This window comes from Drosophila elegans, unplaced genomic scaffold, assembly GCF_018152505.1.
Source record: "Drosophila elegans isolate 14027-0461.03 unplaced genomic scaffold, ASM1815250v1 contig_1, whole genome shotgun sequence".
NCBI lineage: Eukaryota > Metazoa > Arthropoda > Insecta > Diptera > Drosophilidae > Drosophila > Drosophila elegans.
The window spans coordinates 1,233,016-1,255,695 of record NW_024545461.1 but is presented as its reverse complement, the minus strand read 5'-3'; the positions used below and the strand labels follow the sequence as shown (position 1 = coordinate 1,255,695).

General features: G+C 38.2%; 2 protein-coding genes and 1 long non-coding RNA gene across 4 annotated transcripts; 2 read left to right on the top strand and 1 right to left on the bottom strand.

The window, feature by feature from the left end:
- The first annotated feature begins 2,183 nt into the window (after positions 1 to 2,183).
- LOC121467273 lies at positions 2,184 to 3,466 on the top strand. The gene is made up of 3 exons (XR_005977438.1): positions 2,184 to 2,497; positions 2,607 to 2,923; positions 2,991 to 3,466. It is a non-coding gene; the product is annotated as an uncharacterized LOC121467273 (long non-coding RNA).
- A 2,629-nt stretch (positions 3,467 to 6,095) lies between these two features.
- Positions 6,096 to 8,386, top strand: LOC121467103 (cyclin-K-like). The gene has a single exon (XM_041708327.1). The coding sequence runs from the start codon at positions 6,204 to 6,206 to the stop codon at positions 7,386 to 7,388; it is 1,185 nt and encodes a 394-aa protein (XP_041564261.1). The 5' UTR covers positions 6,096 to 6,203; the 3' UTR covers positions 7,389 to 8,386.
- On the bottom strand, positions 7,435 to 19,924 carry LOC108150557. 2 transcript variants are annotated; one of them, XM_017278790.2, is made up of 5 exons: positions 19,672 to 19,924; positions 18,238 to 19,596; positions 17,891 to 18,178; positions 17,700 to 17,826; positions 7,435 to 8,902 (listed from the first exon to the last, which is right to left on the bottom strand). In XM_017278790.2, the coding sequence occupies exons 1-5, from the start codon at positions 19,810 to 19,812 to the stop codon at positions 8,748 to 8,750; spliced, it is 2,070 nt and encodes a 689-aa protein (XP_017134279.1). In that variant the 5' UTR covers positions 19,813 to 19,924; the 3' UTR covers positions 7,435 to 8,747. The 2 variants fall into 2 exon arrangements, with proteins under 2 accessions (XP_017134279.1, XP_017134280.1); XM_017278791.2 differs by lacking the exon at positions 7,435 to 8,902 and adding an exon at positions 15,721 to 16,246.
- Between the last annotated feature and the right edge of the window lie 2,756 nt (positions 19,925 to 22,680).

Genomic DNA, 22,680 nt, shown 5'->3' with positions numbered 1-22,680 from the left:
CTATGAATCGACCATCAGGTCCTTCATAGGCCATCTTCACCGGCGTAATCGAATCGCTAAGTCCCCTCCGAGATCCTTACTCTCGGCTGGTTATTTATATTTCCCGCCGGCGTGCAATTTGCATCCTTTTCGACCCTTACGGATGATAGGATCAGCGCATCCACTCCTGTCATTTAATTGGAAACCATCTATTGTTACGGACCTGGTTTTTCGAAAATGGTTAAAATGGCTTGGAACTTTGTCAACGACTCTTTTAGCACCGTGGTCTGTCTTCAGTGGGAGCCGGAAATCATAGCCGTGGCTCTTATCCACTTGGCCAGCAGGCTGGGCAAGTTCACTGTGCAGGACTGGGAGAGCCGCCAGCCACAGCACCAGCGCTGGTGGGACATGTTCGTGTCGGACGTAACAATGGAGATCCTCGAGGACATCTGTCACCAGGTGCTGGACCTGTACCAGTCCACCCAAAAGGAAGCCCTTCAGCCCAGTAGCCCGCCACAAAAGCCACCCAGCCTGGCGGACAGCCCAATCATTCATTTAGAGGTGTTTGCGCACTTGGCGCTTGTATTTGAAGTAACTAGTTGTAGGGCGAGAACGGGAACCAATAAAGTTTTCGTACGTTCACTCTTGCGAATTCGCCTCGTCTCTCGCCACCGTAGCATAAGTTATGTTCTAAGAGAAATTATTGAAATATTAAATTTAGTTATCAATCGAGCTTCAGCGTATCCACTCCCTTTTCGTCGTCGTACTTTTGCAAAAGTTTTTACACAAATTATCTCAAAATAAATCGCCTCGAACCTACTGCAGTCACAAGTTTCGCGTTCTTAATAGAAAACAGTATTAAATTTTCAAAAGGAATTATTAAACCTGCGATTCATTGGTCAGACAAAATTAACAGCCTGAGCCAGTCATAAAAACGAATCCTGGACAAAATAATAATCCGGGTTGATGAAGCTACCGGAATATTTAATGAGCTCATAGCATGATTCGGGTTCTTAAAAATATAAAAAAATGTCTTGATGTGGTGCATAAAAACGTCCAAAGCTTGTTAAAAAACAATTTATGAATTTAAGTATATTTATTTTAAGTCAAATGTCGATGTTATTTGCGTATCAGAAACTTGGTTTATTCGATCTATTTGATCGTTCTGGCTATAAATTGATCGTTCTGATTGCGCAGGTAATGCTGGAGAATTAGCGATATACATGATACGATGAAATTGAATATACTTTTATTAAGCTAGCCAACCAAATGTCAGAAAACAAAACTTTAATTGGTTCCATTTACCCAGTATACAGACGTAATAATCAATGATGACTACAATGAAAATATTTTAAAAGAAAAAAGTAATATAGGGTATTTCCACAGAGATCCATCTACCTTCCACCAACCGTTGAAGGGACGCCATAAGGTTTTGCCGTTCCAAAAACTTCCTAGTTAGTCCGCCGTTAAAATTTGACGGACTTAGGCGAAAAAATGTATGCGATAGTTAGCCGATGTTTCTGCAGTCCATCCCTGAAAAACCTTTGGAATTTTTAACAAATGTGAAACTCCGATTTTCACATTCCACCTTCCGATTTCAGCTGATCTTAAAAACTGTAGCTCGTCAAAACATAATCAAAGATGGTTGACCTTTTACTTTGTTTACGTTTTGACAAGTCGCAGCTGTTCAGATCAGCTGAATTTGGAAGGTGGATGTGGTCTTTGGAAATTGGAGTTTCACATATGTCCAAAATTCCGACTGTTTTCCACAGATGGACTGTTCCAGAAGAAGGTTTTAGTATTAAAATTGTTATATTGTAATCGTAAGAAAAATTTTGATATTTTTATTCTTAAAAAACCATATATATATATGATAGATTCCATATCAAGATAATATTGTAAAATTTTGAATGAATATATTCTCAACCAATCGATTATGGCAGCAATTATTCTGAACTCCAGAGTTAATTCCAAAGTGTGCAGATACACTGACACAAGTAAGTTCACGTAAATAAAACTCTTTTATGCTCCGTGCTGAAACATACAACAACAATTGTATTCATACAAAAAAGTTCCAGTTAATTCAACGATATGAAAAAAAATTGAATTGTTTTCATATGTAAATACTTAGGGCTTAGAAAAATCTCCACGAGTAAACATTTTCCTCCGTTTTCTACAACACAGCTTAATATTGTTACGGAACTGCACCTTTCCCGGAGGGCAGCGCCGGCTAGCCACGGAGTTCCCAGGGTTCCCTGCAGTCCGAAGAATTGATTCCGACTCATCGAACGTCTCACATCTCTAACTTGACGATTACCATCACAAATCAAAACAAAACAAAAGTGTATTTACATCAAAAGCTGAGAAAATTGGACGAAATTGGTTGCTTGGGTGTAATTGCCACGACGCACCCACCCTTCCTTGGGTGCCCCAAAGCTAATGTTGGAGGCACACTCCATCTCCGACAGACCGGAGTCTATTCCTGGTGGATTAGGATCGGCTCATCTCCCCGCCCAAGGTAACTCACACAAACATTTCGGCCGTTTGTTTACATTTAATTTTGTGAAAGATTGATGATAAAACACATTCAGATTTAATTCTTACTCATAATCTACTCTTTTCGTAAGCAACACTTAAGGCCGATCTCAGACCGTCGCCCAGATGAGAAGTTGTCAAAGCGACAACAACTGAAGGAAAATTTTTAGACGCTGAAAATTATAAGTGTTTGGCAAAGTCGCCACGGATGTGAAGTATACGGCACCAATTTGGAGGCGTTTGCCCACCCGGGTCACCTAATCCTGAGGAGCTCCAAGGGAAAAGAAGGGACGTGCTATGCTTAAAAAAAAAACCCATAAGTCATTAAATTTCGCGATCCAATCTAGACGTTGTTGGTCGCGTGGCTAGGGTGCGGCATTAAGCCTCTAATTCCAGATTATATTTCACAGTGAGTATTTGAAACAATTTTGACTGTGCGATTTCATTAATTCATAACTACAACTTATTTATTGCAGAGTTTAACGATGGTTATAGTCCAGCCTGGTCGAAGCTGCCGCAAGAAGAAAACACCGCTAGCGGCGAAAACCAGCGCGAGTCCGCACGGAGCCAAATGGTCCGGAGGGTAGCTCGCGTCTGCGCCAGAGGAGCTGGAGACAGTGCGTCGGTGGTCCCAGAGATGACCACGTAGTCAGCGCGGGTATTCATTCCCGGAACGGACTCACCGAGGGAATGCTGATGCCGCTGCTGATGTTGCTGCGGCTGCGGCTGATGCTGATCGCTGCTGCTTCTGCGGCTGATGATGCTGATCGCTGCTACAGCTGGTGGACGACGTGGTCTTCACGACCAGGTTAGGTCCGCCAGGTAAGTATTTTGCCCTCCCGAGTCTTCCAAATTTCCGCGGCCCTTTAGAAAGGGTCCCCGGCGGCTTTAATATTTTTCAAAACCACTGATATTTATAAGTTTCTGACCAATAAATAACTACTCACTTCAAGTTGTCTCATTATTCTATTTTTTTTACACGACCGTTCGTCCACGACTTTTTTCACCAACTTAACTAATAGCCTGATTCCATTGCCGCATTAGTGGACTTTTTAAATGTGCCTGATTCCATTGGCGCATTAGCATTTAGTTAATGCTACTCCGACATGTGAGTGGCACGAACAGCTGATCTGGGCTTGTTTACTTTTGAATTTTAGCAAATCCAAAAGAAATTAATTAAAATTAATGAACATGAGTGAGTTTACTAAACTCTGTAATGCTCAGCAGGACATCCATATTGCGACCGAGACATTTGCCAACTTGAACGACAAAGAAGAGAAGCTGATTGCGTTGTTATGACGGGTTTGCAATGAAGGCCACCACAGTTTCTAAAAAAGGCAAGGATCCCCGTATATGTGGGAGTAATTTTATGCCAAAGATCCAGCAGTAAAGCATTGTGGTACTGCGAGCAGAATTTGCAGCGTGCGCTCTAGGTTTCAGTCATTTTTATACAAAATAGATTTTATATTCAAAAGACATCAAAAATTGCGCCAACCTTGCTTATAGAAAACAGCTGTTGTAGTGGTGGCACGAGCAAAATATCGTTAAACATCGGTATTTTCCAGTATTTTTTCTAAAAACTTTCGGGGCGAATGGTTTTTAATCGCATTTAAAAATCGCATTTATTTTAAATGCGGCATTTAGCCTTATGGGATTCCCTGTGTAAATAAATGCGCATTTGGCTAAATGCGTTTTAATGCGGCAATGGAATCAGGCTATAAAACCCTGACCTACTCCAAAGTCGTTGGCCATTTTCACTACCGCTCTCTCAAAATAGGCAAGTGAACGCATTCAAGGCTATTTAACCCAACGAACGAAACGTGTTAAAAAAATTAGTCTTAAAATTTAAAAAAAAAATTTGTTTAATTTCTTTTATTTATTGCCTAGACCCTGAAAGCACCATCCACCATCTCTAAAAAAGATGATCGGTTTGGTTTTGCCGTGCCAAAAATATTCCAATTATTCCCTAATGGTGGAATTAACGTTTTTAGCCGCACGTTTCTAGTTGATATTAAGCCGATTTTGTGTCGGTGCAACTCCAAAGTCTTGGCGCGAATAAATATGAATTGACATGGCGGCCATCTATGTTTCTGTAAACCAGAGGCGTAGTCGAAGGAGAAGGGAGGCTTGGTAGGTAAACGCTTTCCCAGGCAGCAGTTTGAATACAGAGTAGATATTAGCCATTATGTAAAAGATCAGGTACCCATTTAAAAACTAGTTTATAGCAATTCAAATAAAATAAAAGCAGGAAATAGTACTCATAAAAGAGTTTGATAGAGTTAAATACCCCCTCAAAAAATTCTGCTTACGCCACTGTGACTCTTGATGTATGTATGTACACCAGTCCACCATCACTGAATTATCCCAACCGTTTCGCTTAGATGGGCTCTTTGGGACTGGGCTATTAGCTAACTGCTTTGCTACGAAACACAAGAAAATTAATTAATTAATTGGCTCCTAACCATCGATGCTATCGATATTGCCATCGATTGTTTGACAGCTTTGAACAAGTAGAGGTAGAGATGTTTTGGTGAAAAACGTCGACGTTTCATCGATGTTAAGAAAGAAATTTGTTTTGTTGCTTATTACAGATTATTTAAATATTTGTTTTTGTTTAAATATAAAAAATGATCCCAAGCAACTGAAGCTTCGCAATACTTTTTCTGAGCTGGTTCCTCCACAATTTCATCAGAATTTGATGTTCCTAAAAAGTCATATTGTTAAACAGGCACCATGTGAACGTACAAATGTGCATATGGACACACGTACATGCCTTGCCCCTACGTGCAATCATACATACATAGAGTATGCCCATATAATAGCCTGATTCTATTGGCATTTAGCGTAATGCGAATTTATTTACACAGGGTATCCTATAAGGATAAATGCCGCATTTAAAATAAATGCGATTAAAAACCATTCGCCCCGAACGGTTTTAGAAAAAATAACAAAAAATACCGATGTTTAACGATATTATGTTCGTGCCACCACTACAACAGCTGTTTTCTATATGCAAGGCTGCAGCCATTTTTGATGTGTATTGAATATAAAATCTATTTTATATAAAAATGACTGAACCTAGAGCGCACGCTGCAAATTCTGCTCACAGTATCACAATGCATTGCTGCTGGATCTCTGGCATAAAATACCTCCCGTATATTCGGGGATCCTTGCCCTTTTTAGAAACTGTGGTGGACTCCATTGCAAAACCCGTCATAACAACGCAATCATTTTCTCTTCCTTGTCGTCCAAATTGGCAAATGCCTCGGTCGCATTATGGATATCCTGCTAAGCATTAAAGAGTTGAGTAAACTCACTCATATTCATTATTTTTAATTAATCATTTGGGTTTGCCAAAATTCAAAAGCAAACAAAACCAGATCAGCTATTCGTGCCGTTCACATGTCGGAGTAGCATTAGCTAAATGCTAATGCGCCAATGGAAACAGGCACATTTAAAAAGTCCACTAATGCGGCAATGGAATAAGGCTATTACAGGTTTTCCTTGTTCGTTGCGCAGTTGGAAAACATCGATGTTGGCTTGCGGAACATCGATGGTAACATCGATGTTACCGATGTTTTAAAAACATCCATGTTTCTCCACCTCTATGTGCAAGGTGTCGCAGTGCTCCCAAAGGCTGCAAGTCGTGTTTATTTAGCACCAAAAATAAACCCGAAATCTTTTCTGAGATGCCGTGCTGGTACTACGACAAGAAGGAGCTGCGCGAGACGCCGTCGATCCTGGACGGCATAGACTTTGAGACGGAGCGACGCTACCGCAAGGAGGGCGCCCGCTTTATCATGGAGTGTGGCACAAAGATGGGCCTGGGCCACAACACGATGGCCACTGGCGTGGTGTACTTCCACCGATTTTACATGTTCCACTCGTTCCGCAGCTTCCCGCGCTACGTGACTGCCTGTTGCTGTCTCTTTTTTGCCGGCAAGGTGGAGGAGACGCCAAAAAAGTGCCGCGACATTATTAAGATGGCGCGCGGCATTCTAAACGACAATTACTTCTTTTCGTTTGGTGAGGATCCCAAAGAGGAGGTGATGACGCTGGAGCGCATCCTGCTGCAGACTATTAAATTTGACTTGCAGGTAGAGCACCCGTATACCTTTCTGCTTAAGTACGCAAAGTGCTTCAAGGGCGACCAGCAGAAGCTGCAGAAAATGGTTCAAATGGCTTGGAACTTTGTCAACGACTCTCTTAGCACCGTGGTCTGTCTTCAGTGGGAGCCGGAAATCATAGCCGTGGCTCTTATCCACTTGGCCAGCAAGCTGAGCAAGTTCACTGTGCAGGACTGGGAGGGCCGACAGCCACAGCACCAGCGCTGGTGGGACATGTTCGTGTCGGACGTAACAATGGAGATCCTCGAGGACATCTGTCACCAGGTGTTGGACCTGTACCAGTCCACCCAAAAGGAAGCCCTTCAGCCCAGTAGCCCGCCACAAAAGCCACCCAGCCTGGCGGACAGCCCAAATCCCACGGACATCGTGTTTTCCACGGTGCAACAACAAAAGCCGCCACCCCCAAGTGGAAACGATAGCTTGCTGGCAGTCAGCAACATCCAGAGCATCAAGACGCTGCCCATCCTGTGTACCGGTTCTAGCCCTGGGTTCCATCCGGCTACACATGGCCCAACGCCTCTTGTCCATACCCCCGGCTACCACCTTTACCACGCTCCGCCACCACCTCCTCCGCCGGTCGTGCCCATGCCGCCCTACCCCTCTCCCAGCTGGGCAATCCAGCAGCAGCCGCCCACACATTACGGTAGCGGCGCGGCACCTCCTCCGCCAATGCCACCCAATCTGCCCCTTGGCCCTAGTGGGTACTATAGCGCCGGCGGACGACAACCTCAGCAGCGGTACCAGTAAAAGGACATGATGGTTCGGTTCGAAGATAACCGAGTTAAAATATTAATTATTCATAACGCGTAATTATATTTAAAAAAAAAGCGTTTTAACTTAGATTTACGGATTTAGAATTTGGCAGGGACCCAGTTGAATTGTTTCACGAGTGGGCAACTAAATTTCTTGACTACTTAAACTTTTATTCAAATTTGGTTTCCTCGTATGCAGCTCCGAAATTCATCACTGCATAAATCACCCTTTCACCAGTCTGTCGACTGCAACGCCAGCATATTTGACATTTTTACTCGACAATCGTAGCAAAAATTGAAATTGGAAACTAGGGACGAATTTTTGGCGTTGATTCACAAATTATTAAATCTGGTGAACCGGGTATAAAAATTTAAACGCAGGCTAATTCTCTTATACTTACAATTGTTTATTTATTCAAAGAATACTTAATTAAAAACGAAAAAGTACAAAATAAAGGTCACAGCTTATTTTAACCAAAGAACAAAGTAAACTCATAATATTTTTGGCCATTAATAAAAAATCTAAATATATAGTTTTATCACCCTTCTAATCAAGAAAAATTTTATAACGTATTGAATATTGAGAGTATGAGATTTTATGGGTGATATTAGCTAAAAATTGTATATTTTCAAACGTATCTCGACATTTTGGATATCGCTAGTGTCCAGAGACTGTTATGGCGATACTTTGGCTATAACGAAAACTTTAATTATTAGGAAGATTTTCCAATAATTCTTCAGAACGAGAAGGCATATTTGTTCAGGATCCAAACAATTTCTTTTGCAGGACCAGCACTCGACGTACAGGCCCACAACAAAGCGCAATAATAAACCAACAGGTTTATCTAGGGTCGCCCCAATATTAAAAACGTTTGAAAAAAATAACATTTTCAACCAAAATCACCAAAAAAAAAACGCACTGGTAAGGGAGTGGGGTACCATTTTATCAAAAAAGAAATTGATAGAATAAATTCAAAAAGTAATGAAACTCTACTTAACACTTTTTTAATGACCATTATTTTTATGAGTTATTTGGTTCAAATTAGGTTATTAATTAAAAAAAATATTTACATATGTATATATGTTAAGTATTTTTGAATGAATAAACAACAATGTTAAGCATCAGAGAAATAAGCTGTGAGCCCCCGTACGAGGTGCGATACTTTATGCTTCTGTGCTTACGCATGTACTAATTGTTTCTAGTTAGGTTTTGTGGAGGTGGCAGATACATTGATAACGGTACTATATGAATTTTGCAAACGTTAACGGTTAAGTAAGTTAAGTTACGTAAACCCTTGCGTGTGTATCTGGGTGAGTTCGTGTGGGAGTAAGAAGAAAGGTTTGCGAGTACACCCTAACATTTGCGAGTCAAAGTTAGCTCTCCGCTCTCGTAATACTGCGGGATCATTAGAACTTCAGGCAGGGCGCGACTGCAGGAAGGCGTCGAGGAAGCCTGTGCCGATGTAAATGCCGCTACCGTTGCCTGTCTCACAATATGGCCAACTTTTCCTGAAAGCAGAAAAAACAAAAATTTAAAATTTAATAAAGACCAGGCACACACCGTAAACACAATAGGCGATGTTTTTTTTTTAAATTTAAAAACAGGACAGTTCTATGTAGTTTTCACTTTCGAAAAATCCTTACGGAATCTAAATTCCCTTTGTTACTTCTATGTAAGCTTTCTCACGTTTACTTTTCGCAATGCAACTCCGCCAGCAAAGAAATAAATTGTTTTGAAATACTTTGCGATAAGTTAACGTGCAAATGATATTTGTATCCATTCTTTATTATTGTACAATAAAATTGGTTAATAACATATATATTTTACTTTTTTTAAATTATTTTTTGGTTGCAAGGGCTGTCATGGTAAAAAAAAAAGTATTTTCTTGGTGTTTATCTTAAGCAAACCCTTTTGTGTTCGTGATATGAAAGGTATTTAATCTAAGTTAAATTTAAAAGTGTTTTTGTGTTTATTACCGCTTAATTTAATGTACTAATTGTGTGAAACGTGTTCTTCTTTCATCGAACTCGGCAACCCTTTCTTTTTTACTTTTGCAATAAAAAAGTGAATTGATTTCAAAACAACCTCAAAAACGCATTGAGCGCTAATAACGAAAATGTAAGTACGAAATAAGATTAAAATTTACATATTAATCGACTATTTTCAGGCGGAAGCACAAGAAAACAAATCAAAATAAAATATTCCCCGATTTCATGATAAACAAATAAGGAAGCAAACTTCGGCAGCCGAAGTTTATATACCCTTGCAGCTATTGCAAAAACTAAATATTCTTGAAAACATTAAAATTATGATTTACTTGCGTATATGTTTAAAAACATTGAATATATGATGATTTGCAGTTTAAATATTCAATACTTCCTATGGCAGCTATATGATAGTTTTCCGATTTCAATAAAATTAAAAGCGGTAGTCTGAACTGTCAAATTATTAATAAGTCAAACAAAATTTAAAAAAAAAAGTTACAAAATAAAAAAATATAACTTACAAAGAAAAATTGATGATGTGTTTTTAATGTTTCCATGGAAAACCGTATTTCATAAATATTTAAGCATTACTATATGTCGAGAACTAAAAAAAAAATTAAGAAACAGCAAAGTTTTAATTTTTTTTATATTTTTTTCCGATTGTTCCTATGGAAGCTATATGGTATAGTCGTCTGATTTTAATAAAATGTAAACCGTAATTCTAAAACATTCAACCATAACTTTTACGTAGACAAACTAAAAAAATTTGAAACAAGAAAGAAAGCAAACTTCGGCAAGCCGAAGTTCATATACCCTTGCAGCTATTGCAAGAATTAAACATTTTTGAAAACATTAAAATTATGATTTACTTTCGTATATGTTTAAAAACATTGAAGCTATGATGATTTGCAGCTCAATTATTTGATAGTTATTTTATATATTTTTATTATTTCTGAGGGAGCTATATGATATAGACGTCCGATTTTGATAAAATTTAAACCATAATTCTGAAATATTTAACCATTGCTATATGTCGAAGAACTACACAAAAAATTAAAAAACAAAAAGTTATAATTTTTTTCATTTATTTTTCCGATTGTTCCTATGAGAGCTATATGATATAGTCGTCCGACTTTGATGAAATTTAAACCGTAAATCGGAAATATTTAACCATTACTAAATGTCGAAGAACTAAACAAAAAAAATAAAAAACAGAAAAGTTATAATTTTTTTTCATTTATTTTTCCGATTGTTCCTATGGGAGCTATATTATATAGTCGTCCGACTTTGATGAAATTTAAACCGTAAATCGGAAATATTTAACCATTACTAAATGTCGAAGAACTAAACAAAAAAAATAAAAAACAGAAAAGTTATAATTTTTTTTCATTTATTTTTCCGATTGTTCCTATGGGAGCTATATTATATAGTCGTCCGACTTTGATGAAATTTAAACTGTAAATCGGAAATATGTAACTATTACCAAATGTCGAAGAACTAAACAAAAAATTGAAAAACAGCAAAGTTATAATTTTTTTCATTTATTTTTCCGATTGTTCCTATGGGAGCTATATGCTATAGTCGTCCGATTTTGATGAAATTTAAACCGTAAATCGGAAATGTTTAACCATTACTAAATGTCGAAGAACTAAACAAAAAATTAAAAAACAGCAAAGTTATAATTTTTTTTCATTTATTTTTCCGATTGTTCCTATGGGAGCTATATGCTATAGTCGTCCGATCCGGCTCGTTCCGACTTATATACTACCTGCAATAGAAAGACAACTTTTGGGAAAGTTTCATGCAGATAGCTTTAAAACTGAGAGACTAGTTTGCATATAAACGGACGGACAGACTGACAGACGGACGGACAGACGGACATGGCTAGATCGACTCGCCTAGTGATGCTGATCAAGAATATATATACTTTATAGGGTCGGAGATGTCTCCTTCACTGCGTTGCAAACTTCTGACTGAAATTATAATACCCTCTGCAAGGGTATAAAAACGGAAAATTATAATTTTTTTTTATTATTTTTCCGATCATTCCTATGGGAGCTTTATGCTATAGTCATCCGATCCGGCTCGTTCCGACTTATATACTACCTGCAATAGAAAGACAACTTTTTTTTTCATGCAGATAGCTTTAAAACTGACATGGCTAGATCGACTCTCCTAGTGATGCTGATCAAGAATATATATACCTTATGTATATATATCGGAAATGTCTCCTTGACTGCGTTGCTTCTGACTGAAATTATAATACCCTCTGCAAGGGTATACAAATGAAGACATCGCCAGGTGCCTTATAATACCCTCTGCAATTGTATAAAAATGAAGACATCGCCAGGTGCTTTAAGGAAGAAGACCGTGTGGCCGTTGATGCCAGATGGCGTGGAAAAAATTAGGACTTTTAATACTTTTTAATTATTAATAAATATTTTAAACATTTATCATTTATTGGTATGGTGTAACTGGAAAGCCGCTGTGAAGAAAAAGCGGACAATAGAAGAGCATCTTCTGCTACCGGTATGTGGACTTTACGAAATGGTCAATTGGACCGAAAGAGGATAGTCCTTTGACCTTCCTGATTTGGATCAAGCTGAGGTTCAGGCGTTAATACAAACGGCTAAAAGCACATCCCAAATCTGCTAGTACTAACAAATTGCTGTATATTGATAGAAATGGTCTGGTCCTGCCGTCCTACCAAATAAAAGACTCATGACAAGCGCCAGGGTAAGTGGCCTCTATTAAAAACATATCCATATTATAGTTGCATACCCATGCATATGGGTATATATTAATAAATTATTTAAGTACAAACTTACCACCATTGCATTAATGCTGAAGTAGTCTTTTCGATTTAAATATAATGAACTGGCTTTGTAATCCTTCGATCGCCCGATGTCACTTGAGTTCAATAACTCTTTAGATAACGGCTTTATAGCAGCAGGTGGATATAACGCAAAACATCAATATTGGGAGCTCCCGCCTCGCTAACACTAAAGATCGTCAATTGTACAAACCTCCACCACCCCAGCCAAGTAAGAGTTTGTTTCACCGGGTAGACCTATCTACTGATCCAAAAAACCACCCAGCTATAACTGATTTTGATGTAAAAAGTAGAGTGCAGCCAAGTTTAAACGGCGCTGAAACACTAGCAGATGTCATCTGACCAGCCAAAACTTCCACTGACAATCTCAACATCGAAGCTGCAGTACCTTAAGGAAGCGTACTAGGTCCAATCTTGTACACTTTTTCAACATCGTACATATATACAAGCCATCAAATGGTGTTATCATCCTTTGCTTATTACACTGCAATTGTCTGCCGTTGAAAATCTCCAAATACAGCAACCGAACATACAAAACATTTCGTGGCTGTAGAAAAGTGGCTAGCTGACTGGCGTACACAAGTCAACGAGCAAAAATATAACCATATCACGATTACGCTCAACCGAGACATTTGCTCACCTTTAATAATAAATTAATTCCAAACGATGACACCTATCTTGGTATACACCATACTTGAAGAAACCAAATAGAAATACCTGCTTAAAACTAAAGGTCAGCAGTTTCCATGGGCTTAATAACTCCCGCTCTCCGCATCAATGGAAGCAGCAGCAACATAGAGATTATCAAACGATCGCAATCTATAACTCTGAGAACAATCTCTGGGGTCCCCAGGTATATTCGCAAAGTCTACATCCACAGAGACCAGGATATAAAACCCGTAAAAGAAGAAATGGAGAGCAGGAAAGTTAACTATAACACCAGTCTGTCAATACATAAAAATCAACTAGTCAGACAGCTATACCGGCTCAGCAGCCATACCCGATTATTTTCTAATATTTTGTAAAATTACCCCGCTGTCCAGTAATTCTTTATGTTTACTAAAGCTGGGTGTTATTTTATGTCTCCTATTTTCATTCAAAAAAAAAAAACAGAATTACCAACCGATTAGTCGGGGGATCAATCCTAGTTTCGTTTAATCATTCTGTTAGTTTTTAATTCGTGTTCTCTCTCTTTTTACTTTAGGATATAGTATAGTGTTAAATATATAAGCTAGATACCATTTTTAAGCTAAATACCATTTTTAAGTTAAGGTTTGAATACTTCTTGTTAGTCTTTTAGGCAACACGAGGTGGTCCAATAAATATAATTAAACATTATAAAAGTATTTTCACTATAGTATTTTAATAGGCAATCGTCGAATCTTTATTTGATGAGCCGTGGTTAAGTGGTTAGAGTGTCAGACTAGTATTCTGTCGGTCATGACTCATAAATTTAAGTTAAAAGCATAACATTTTTTGTATTGTTTATTTAATGTTGTTTAATTTATTAAGCACTGAGAAATGTAGGCGACCCAGAAGCTCGGGGGTCTCCACTTCCTCGTAAATAAGTTATAGGACAATAGGATATCAACATGCATGAATACAGTCAACGCACAACATCCCATCGTATACGATGCCTAAAGTGGATTGATCCAATGAATGTCATTAAGCATTTAGCGCTTTTTAAGTCCAACACCATGTTAAAATGCATTAAGATCCGTTTGTAGGTCTGAGGTGAGGAAAGTTGCAGGTATAACTTAAGGGGCCATACCAGTGGGAGACTTTTTTTAAAAAAAAAATTTTTTGTTGACACAGTTAAAACTTTTAAAACTGTTATTTTAATAGAATTAAAAAAAAATTCAATTTTTTAACACCAAAAAACGACATTTCTGTTTAAACCGACGCTATTTCGTTAATCTTTCATAATTTTCAAAGATTGTAGGTCTTTGTAAATTTAAGCTTTAATTACCTTTTTGTGCGAACAAAATTTTAAAAAATTGTATCGAGTTAAAAACAATCCCACAATTTAACTTCTTTTCTATTGGTTACTGCGTACATGAGGACACGCGACTTGGTCGAGACTAGAGGTATATCGTTAATAAATAATGTAAAAAGTAGTGGACCAAGTTGGCTCCCTTGTGGGATGCCTGAAGTAACTTGGATCATTTTAGAGAAATCCTTTTTTTTTTTAAGGATTTAGTGAAATTTGATAAAAAAAATATTTAAATCTTATCTGTTACGGCGTCATTTCCGATAGTTCCTTGGAAAAAAGGTCTCTCCGCGTTGACAGCAGAACTTTTTACTGGATCATCAGAAGTAAAAAGTACGTGTTTTAGTTAAAACCGTTAACTATTTATTGGACGAGGACAAAAAATCCAAATTGTATTTTTGATAGGCATTTTTACTATTAATGCATATTTTTGTAAACATTTATCGACGTTTTTTATTTTTTTAAATTGTTGTAATTGAATTAAAAATCATCTCGAAGACCTATGCAAAATATTATTACGATCGGTTGAGAAGATCGCGAGAAATCTTAACAATCGCCTTTGAAAGCACGGCTTCGAGAAAAAGTGACAATACAAGTGGGGAGCGCACAACTTTTCAAAGTTGTATCTCCAAAACTATCACTCGAATCAACAAAAAAAAAAAAACAATTTTTTTAAAATACTTTTAATTGATTCTACAACTATTGAAAAAAAATAATTTTTAAGTTTTAGCAGGATATCTTAATTTTAATAGAAGTTACACCACTTTCAGAAAATGATGTAAATTATATTTATATACAATTTTTCTGTATCCGTTTTTCTTGAAACTCATTTTTTTGATTTTTTATAAACGATTGAGATTAAACAAATCCTGCTCTACTATAGCTCATTTTAAAGATAATTAAATTATCTTTTTTTTTTAATTTTAAACTCTCTTTTTAAATATGGAAAAATCCTTTTTTTTTAATGTGGGTAAAAATCAATTTCTACATATTTTTAAAATTTCACATCGAAGGTTTTTTCTTAAAGTTTTTTTTGTTTCAGAAGACAATTTAGAGTGCTGGAATGAGTTGCCATGGTCACAGCGTATAATCCAATACTAAAAATTATTTTTTGTTCTGAAATCCTGCTCCGAAATTAAAAAAAACCAAACCGAAATGCCAGTTTCTTAAAAACAAATTTTATTTTCTTACACAATATCGGCATTAAATTGCTTTTAATAAATTATATATTTGTCGGTAAGAAAAAACTTCGATTTATTACTCAAAAAAATATTTTAAGCAGAACTGGAAATAAAAAATAAAATTGGTATGAAAACAGGTGAACAACGTTTAAATTAAAAAAAATGGTGCCATAGAAAAAATGTTGAGTGTCATTTTCTGAATCAGGGAGTACATTTGAGGAGGATTTCGTCGATTAAAATTTGAAAACCCGTGATAAAACTTATTTCAACAATAATATGATAAATACAAAAATAAATAAATCAAAGGTGAAGCAGCGAATGAAAGAAACACGTGTACTTGTAGATTAAAGAATAAATGCTTTTTAATTATCTAAGTATATTTTGACGGTTGATACATAACTCGCGTGATCTGCGGCTTGAAGCTGACTGACTTATAAAAAAGGGGTAGAGTCGCGCTTATCTACACTTCTTTAGGTTATAAATGAGGGAAGAGAGATAAGCCGTTACTTTTAAGCTTTTACATATGATTCTCATCTCTTTATGATATTGGGCATAAAGAACTGATCATATCGTTTACATTTGTTGCTTTGATTTACATTACATAGTTTCAACAAAAGGATTATTTATGTTTATAAATTGTCTAAAACCCTTAATCTACTGTTGAAATAGGTAATTATTTTTTATCTGTGTACTTAACATTTTTATAGGTAAAATACTATTTACATGGCAATTAGCAATTACTCATAGGTTGCGACAATTTTTACTATTAAATAGTTGATTTCTACCCATGATTCTTTTGTTTGTAGCTAGGGTGACAGGGGTTTTGTTCAGAAATCAGCTGACTACTGTAGATTTGACATCCGCTGTTAAATATAATTTGTGATCATTTATTTTGTATACCCTTGCAGAGGGTATTATAATTTCAGTCAGAAGTTTGCAACGCAGTGAAGGAGACGTTTCCGACCCTATAAAGTATATATATTCTTGATCAGCATCACTGGGAGACTCGATACAGCCATGTTCGTCTGTCCGCCTCTCCGTCCGTTTGTACGCAAACTAGTCTCAGTTTTAAAGCTATCTGCATGAAACTTTCCCAAAAGTTGTCTTTTGCAGGTAGTATATAAGTCGAAACGAGCCGGATCGGACGACTATAGCATATAGCACCCATAGGAAAAATCAAATAAAATAAATGAAAAAAAACTATAACTTTGCTGTTATTTAATTTTTTTTTAGTTCTTCGACATATATGTAGTAATGGTTAAATATTTCAGAATTGCGGTTTAAATTTCATCAAAATCGGACGACTTTAACATAAAGCTCCCAAGAAAACAAAAAAAATATATAAAAAAAAAATTATAATTTTAACTTTTTTATATTGTTATACTATATATAGCCGCAGAATTGAAAGTCTGCTGTGAAGGCCGGTTCGTAACGAGCTATACACCAATCGAAAGGCAAGACTTTAAGAAAATTATTTTGTTCAGGAGATAGGGAGGTGAATGTGACATACTAAACATTATTTTAAGTGCCTTCTTAGGCGTGGGTTGGTAAAATATTTCAATTTTTTGTCTACTTAAATTTTTATTGTTTTGGGCAGATCGTTACAAAAAAAGTTTGTCCTACGACTTTTTGAAAAACTAGCTTATATGACGAAAAATCGCTGAAAATAGCTAAACTTTGCACGGCTATAACTTCTAAACTAGTGAAGCTACAAGTGATAAATGTCACTAAAAAAGTATTGTCAAGTTGTTAAAAATTGTTAGAGCCAATTTTTGTTTACATTTAACGTCTATAGCCCTTGAGATTCCTTAACTTTTTGAATATAACAAACGCAATAAATTAAATACACTTTTTAAATGTTCCAGTTCAACGCTGAGATACAAATGCCTGTGTAGGCAAAATACCTGGATTAAGAGGTCCGAACAGGAACATTTAAAAAGTGTATTTATTTAGTCAAATGTTCATTCAATTTTCGTCACAAAATTTGGTATCAGATATTTTGTATGCTGAATGTGGTGCGATCGTTACGACTTTTTTTTCCTCGTTAGGATGTGTTGTATGACTTCGACTTTAACTGAACTTCAGTTCAGTGCGCCAGTTACTTTAAAATTAACAAGGATAAATCTTTGGTTTGGGATATAGGATAAATGCCTGCGCATAAAAAAGCCGATTGCTTGTATATTTCCCAAGTTTTTAAACTGAGCGGGTAAATTTCTCGGAAACAATCAGACAGAAGGGAGGGGTCGGAAATGCCTATATGCGATACAGTTCTTACAAAAATTTGTATATCCTCTGCAAAAATTAAAAACGTCTTACCCAACACATTCGTGCAATGAAAGCGCGCATTTAACTGCCGCAGGGGAGACAGATCTCGATAACGTTTCCAGGCATCGAGTATGTCGGCCACTTTAATGGGCACCAATTCAGTAGTGCCTGCATCTTTCTATAAACGAGGGGAATGACCATAGTTATAAAAAGGGTATGACCCACAATAATATAAAACCAACCCGCTTAAATTGCACGATTATCTGCTTGTGGGTCGCCAGCTCGATCAGCCGTTTGACCTTGCGGTGGTTTCCTTGACGCTTTGAGGCCTGCGTAAGTAGCTGCTTAAGATTGACACTGCTGTCCGTCTTTCGCCGTTTTTCCAGCAGGTTAAAATAGCTATGCAGTATCTCCCTGTCGTAGGACACGTGCAGTTTTTCCAGCGCCTGCACTAGGTGCTTCTCATCGCATGTCTTATCTGTAAACAGTCGAGCCACCAGCGGCTCACTTGGAAAGCTTTTGTTGAGCAGCTGCACCGGCAAGAGATGATTCCATTACACACATTTAGACACCAGCACGATTCACTTACCTGTACGATGTTAAAATTATTATCACACGAAATAATTTTTTGGTTGTAGGCTGGACCCAAACTGAGGTCGGACTCTGTTCCGGCTCCTGAGAAATCGAGCCATCCGGCGTACAGGCTATTACCAAAGTATCCTGGCAAACCACTACGACAGCGCGTCTGCTCCGCGCAGGCGTAGAGCGAAAGGCTACTGACTCGCCCACCTACTTGCCTTCGGCACTTGGGGCACGTGCTTTGGTCCAGGGACTTGCCGATGGTGTTAGCCAAGAACTCCTTTTCCAGACAGTCTAGGCAGTTTTCCTCATTATAGCTTAAGTCGAAATGGGCCATACAGGAGGAAGACGAGGCTATGGCCAATACTGCCGCCGATGCGACCAAAATGGGAGGTGCTTGACTCTGCCCTAACCCTGACTGCTGCTTCTCCCATGATGACACCGAGGTTGCCCGGAAATCAGTGCAACTGTAACAACGTTCGTCGAAACTGATCGAGGGCTGAGTGCGGCGCGACTTGGATGAGGAGCTACTTTTGGACATTACAGACGAGGACTGGGATAGTCGCTTTGGCTTAGCACCCGTCACTTTGGGCTCCGGATGTTCGCTGGGCATGGTTTTGCTACGCCCAAAACTAGAGTCGGTGTACAAGGCGTTTGGCAGCGAGTGTGCTTGGGCCGACTCAACCAAATGTCCATCCCCGGTGGACTCCACTTTGTCTCTGTCCTTGATTTGGTTCAGATTCAAGCTTATACGAGCGAACTTCTTGCTAAGGCGCTGCTTCTGCTGTTGAAACACATCATCCTGCAAAAAATCGTCGATAGGCGAGCTGTACAGCTGCCTTTCTTGCGTAGGAGTGGCCAAGCATATGCCGCTTATCTGGCTATAGTCGCGCTGCATCAGCAACAGATTGGCCTGCGGCATTATGCCCATATCCTGAGCTCCTCCGGTGAATTCCAGCTCCGAGGACGGGTCCGGTTCAAAGTCCATTTCCAAGAACTCGGTTTCATCATCGACGCCTCGTTCAGCACTGACGGGTCCTAGGTCGAAGTCTAGGTGATCCCGCCCTCTGCCCATGGTCGCGGTCCCCAAGTCAATGTCAAAGCCAGCCCCGCCCCCACGGTAGGCGTAGACACAGTCGTCTGAGTTGATCGACATCTCTTCCGCGTTCAGGTCGTCGTCGTCCAATATGATGAGATCGTCACCATAAAAGTTGTCGCTCGAATAGCTCAGATTTTCAGTCGAGTTGTTTATGGAAGTGCGACTGGAGCTCAGGCCACCGGCAGCCACTTCAGTAGGCGAGAGGGCAGCGGCGGTCTGTTCGAAGCCAGTCACGTCTAGATCAAAATCGCAGTAGACGGCGCTTTCTATCTGAAAGGAACAGAGAAAGTATTTTGTTAATTGTTTTCTGTGGACACGGCGCTGGCCGGCAGGAGAATCACTTGCCTTATCACCGATTTTGGATGAGAGTGCCAATGCAGCGCAATCTCTTGCCTTGACCTCGACAACTCCCCCAGCAGCATTGTCATCGTTATTCGCGACTATGGCCTGCGCTGACGTTGTTGCCCGTTTTTGCTTAGTACCCATTGTTTATCTCCCACGTTCACAATAGACTTCGCTGAGTAAGAGATCCCGAAACCGCCTTTCGATTGCATCAGGGCAATGTACCTATTCATTTCACGAAAACCCACTCCATCTGAAGCCTAGAGATGGCAGCGATACGGGACAGAGACAAAATTTTAAACAGTTATCTGCATATACTCCCTTCACACAGGCGATTAAAAGACTATTCCTACAGGCGACGTTTCTGCAACAGCGCACACTGGGCCAATGGGCCAAAGTCCATTTGTACTTGTTTTATAAAAATTTATAACTTTATAGAATAAGAAATTTGTTCGAGTATTGATCCTTCAGGTACCCTGGGGATATGAAGTGGTTTCATTAATAATAAATTCCTTGGTCAATTAACTATCCGCCGATTGCGCACGGTTTTGCTTTATTTTGCGGATAATATGGTTTAAGATATTGACCTAATCTGAAGGAAAGGCAGTTTTATAGCCTGATTCCAATGGGGCTTAAGTAGACTTTGCATATGTGCCTGATTCCATTGGCGCATTGTGCATTCAGCTAATCCGACCTTGTAATGGCACAAACAGCTGATCTGGGTTTGTCTACTTTTGAGTTGTCGCAAATCAAAACGAAATGAATTAAAAATCATCAGTATGAGTGAGTTTACGGAAATCTTTAATGATCAAGAAGACCAGTACATTTTCTAAAATTGATAAAAGATCCCCATAAATGTGGCAGTTTTTTCCTGTCAGAGATCCAGCAGTTCAATTTGTGGTACTGCGACCAGGATTTCCTGCGTATGCTCTTGCTTTCAGTGATTTACATGCAAAATCGTTTTTTTATTCGAAAGAAATTCTAAAGTGCGTTACCCTTGCATATGGAAAACAACTGAGGTAATGGTGGCACTAACATAATATCGTTAGCTATCGGTATTTTCCGATATTTCCGAACATTTAGCCTAATGGAACTCCCTGTGTAAATAAATGCGCATGAGGCTAAATGCGTTTTTAAGCGCCAATGGAATAGGGCTACAAGCTGGCAACTTCATGATTTTTAATTCTTTCCATTGACGCATTAGTGGCCTTTTTAAATGAGCCTGAATTCATTGCCGCATTTAGAATTTAGCTAATGCTATGTAAATGTTAATGTAAAGAAACCTCAAAATAAGTATTCCCTCTACAAAACAATGGCTCATGAAAACATGAACAAAGATGGTTGACCTGGTGACTTTGTTTACGTTTTAAATAGCCACAGCTGTTCAGATCGGCTGAAATCGGAAGGTTGAAAACTCCAACCGTTTCCAACGGATGGACTTTGTGGAAAGAGGGCAGAATCAGCTTATTAATCCGTTATAATAAATAATTTTCGACTTTTATTTAGGTTAACTATGCCCTATAAAAACCGTAAAAAATATCTAATAATATTGGTTGAAAAGTTCAATATTTTAAGAAGGCAATGGACGTATTCACCAGAACAACAAGATGGATCAGTAATCAGTCATCAAATTTGTTAAGATGGATAAAGTGGCTAATATATTTTTTACACCTGAAAGCAAAGTGTGGACAAATTCTAGTCGATTTCGTCCACCACCAATACTAAAGCACTGAAAACTACAATCGTAGCCACATTCAAATCAAAAAATTCTTTAAAAAAAAGTATAAGTATTTTATGACAGTACATACTTTTACGATGTATGGGTATTAGAATGGGCGTGGTTTATACAGACGGACAGAAGGACAAACAGATGGACATGGCTGGATCGACTCAACCATTGATCCTGATCATGTTTATATATACTTTATATGGTCGGAAACGTATCTTTGGCGGGAAAAAACTTACACATGCACGGGTATCTTTGCTCTTTTTTAAAAATCAACATCATCAGCTACCTTCCTTGTCGTCCAAGTTAATTATTTTAGTTTTGATATGCTGCAATTCAAAAGTAAGCAAACTTACTTACTTAAGACCACGTGTTCGTGCGTAACATGTTAGATTAGCATTAGCTAAATGCTTAATTCGCCAATGGAACCAGACACATTTTAAAAGTTCACCTACTGCGGCAATGAAATCAGCAATAATATTATTAATAATTTCCGACTTTGGTTTAGATTAACTATGCCTTACAAAATCCTAGAAAATTGTATTATTAGAAGGTTGAAAAGTTTGATCTTTTAAGAAGACAATGGGCGTATTCAGCAGAACAACATGATGGATCAGTAATCAGTGATCAACTTTATTTTGCCGACCCCTTAATAGCGTATTTCTACAGATATCCATCCACCTTCCACCATTCGTTGAAGGTATGGTCCATAAGGTTTTGCCGTTCCAAAATCTTTCCAGTCATTCCGCCGTTGAAATTTGACGGACTAATTTATGCGATAGTTAGCCGATGTTTTTGCGGCGCAGCCCTGTTCCAACGCAGTCCATCCCTGAAATCCCGTTGAGAATTTTGAAAAAGTGAAACTCCGAATTTCGCAGAGCACATTACCCTTCCACCATCCGACTTCAGCTTATCTGAACAGCTGTGGCTCATGAAAACATAAACAAAGCTGGTTGACCTGTTGACTTTGTTTACGTTTTGTCGAGCCACATCTGTTCATATCAGCTCAAATCGGAAAGTGGAAGGTGGATGTGCTCTGTGGAAATCGGAGTTTCACATTTGTTGAAAATTCCAACCGTTTCCAACGGATGGACTGTGTGGAAAGAGGGCATTAGAAAAATTCTGCCGTCGTTAAAATTATCGGCTTGGAACCTATCAGTATCGAGATGTTTCGTGCCAGAAACAGCTGTGTTTAACAAAAACAACAAGTTTGGACAGGTGTTCGTACGAGTATATTTTTTTATTAAGAAAGATAAAGTGGTTAATTTTTTGCTTTTTTTTCATTT

Coding starts and splice junctions, on each gene's coding strand:
- LOC121467103 (XM_041708327.1), top strand. CDS start 6,204: ATGCCGTGCTGGTACTACGACAAGAAGGAGCTGCGCGAGACGCCGTCG.
- LOC108150557 (XM_017278790.2), bottom strand. CDS start 19,812: ATGGGTACTAAGCAAAAACGGGCAACAACGTCAGCGCAGGCCATAGTC. Junction 17,827..17,890: donor TAATCGTGCAATTTAAGCGG/GTTGGTTTTATA, acceptor CCTCGTTTATAG/AAAGATGCAGGCACTACTGA. Junction 8,903..17,699: donor TCATTGCACGAATGTGTTGG/GTAAGACGTTTT, acceptor TTCTGCTTTCAG/GAAAAGTTGGCCATATTGTG.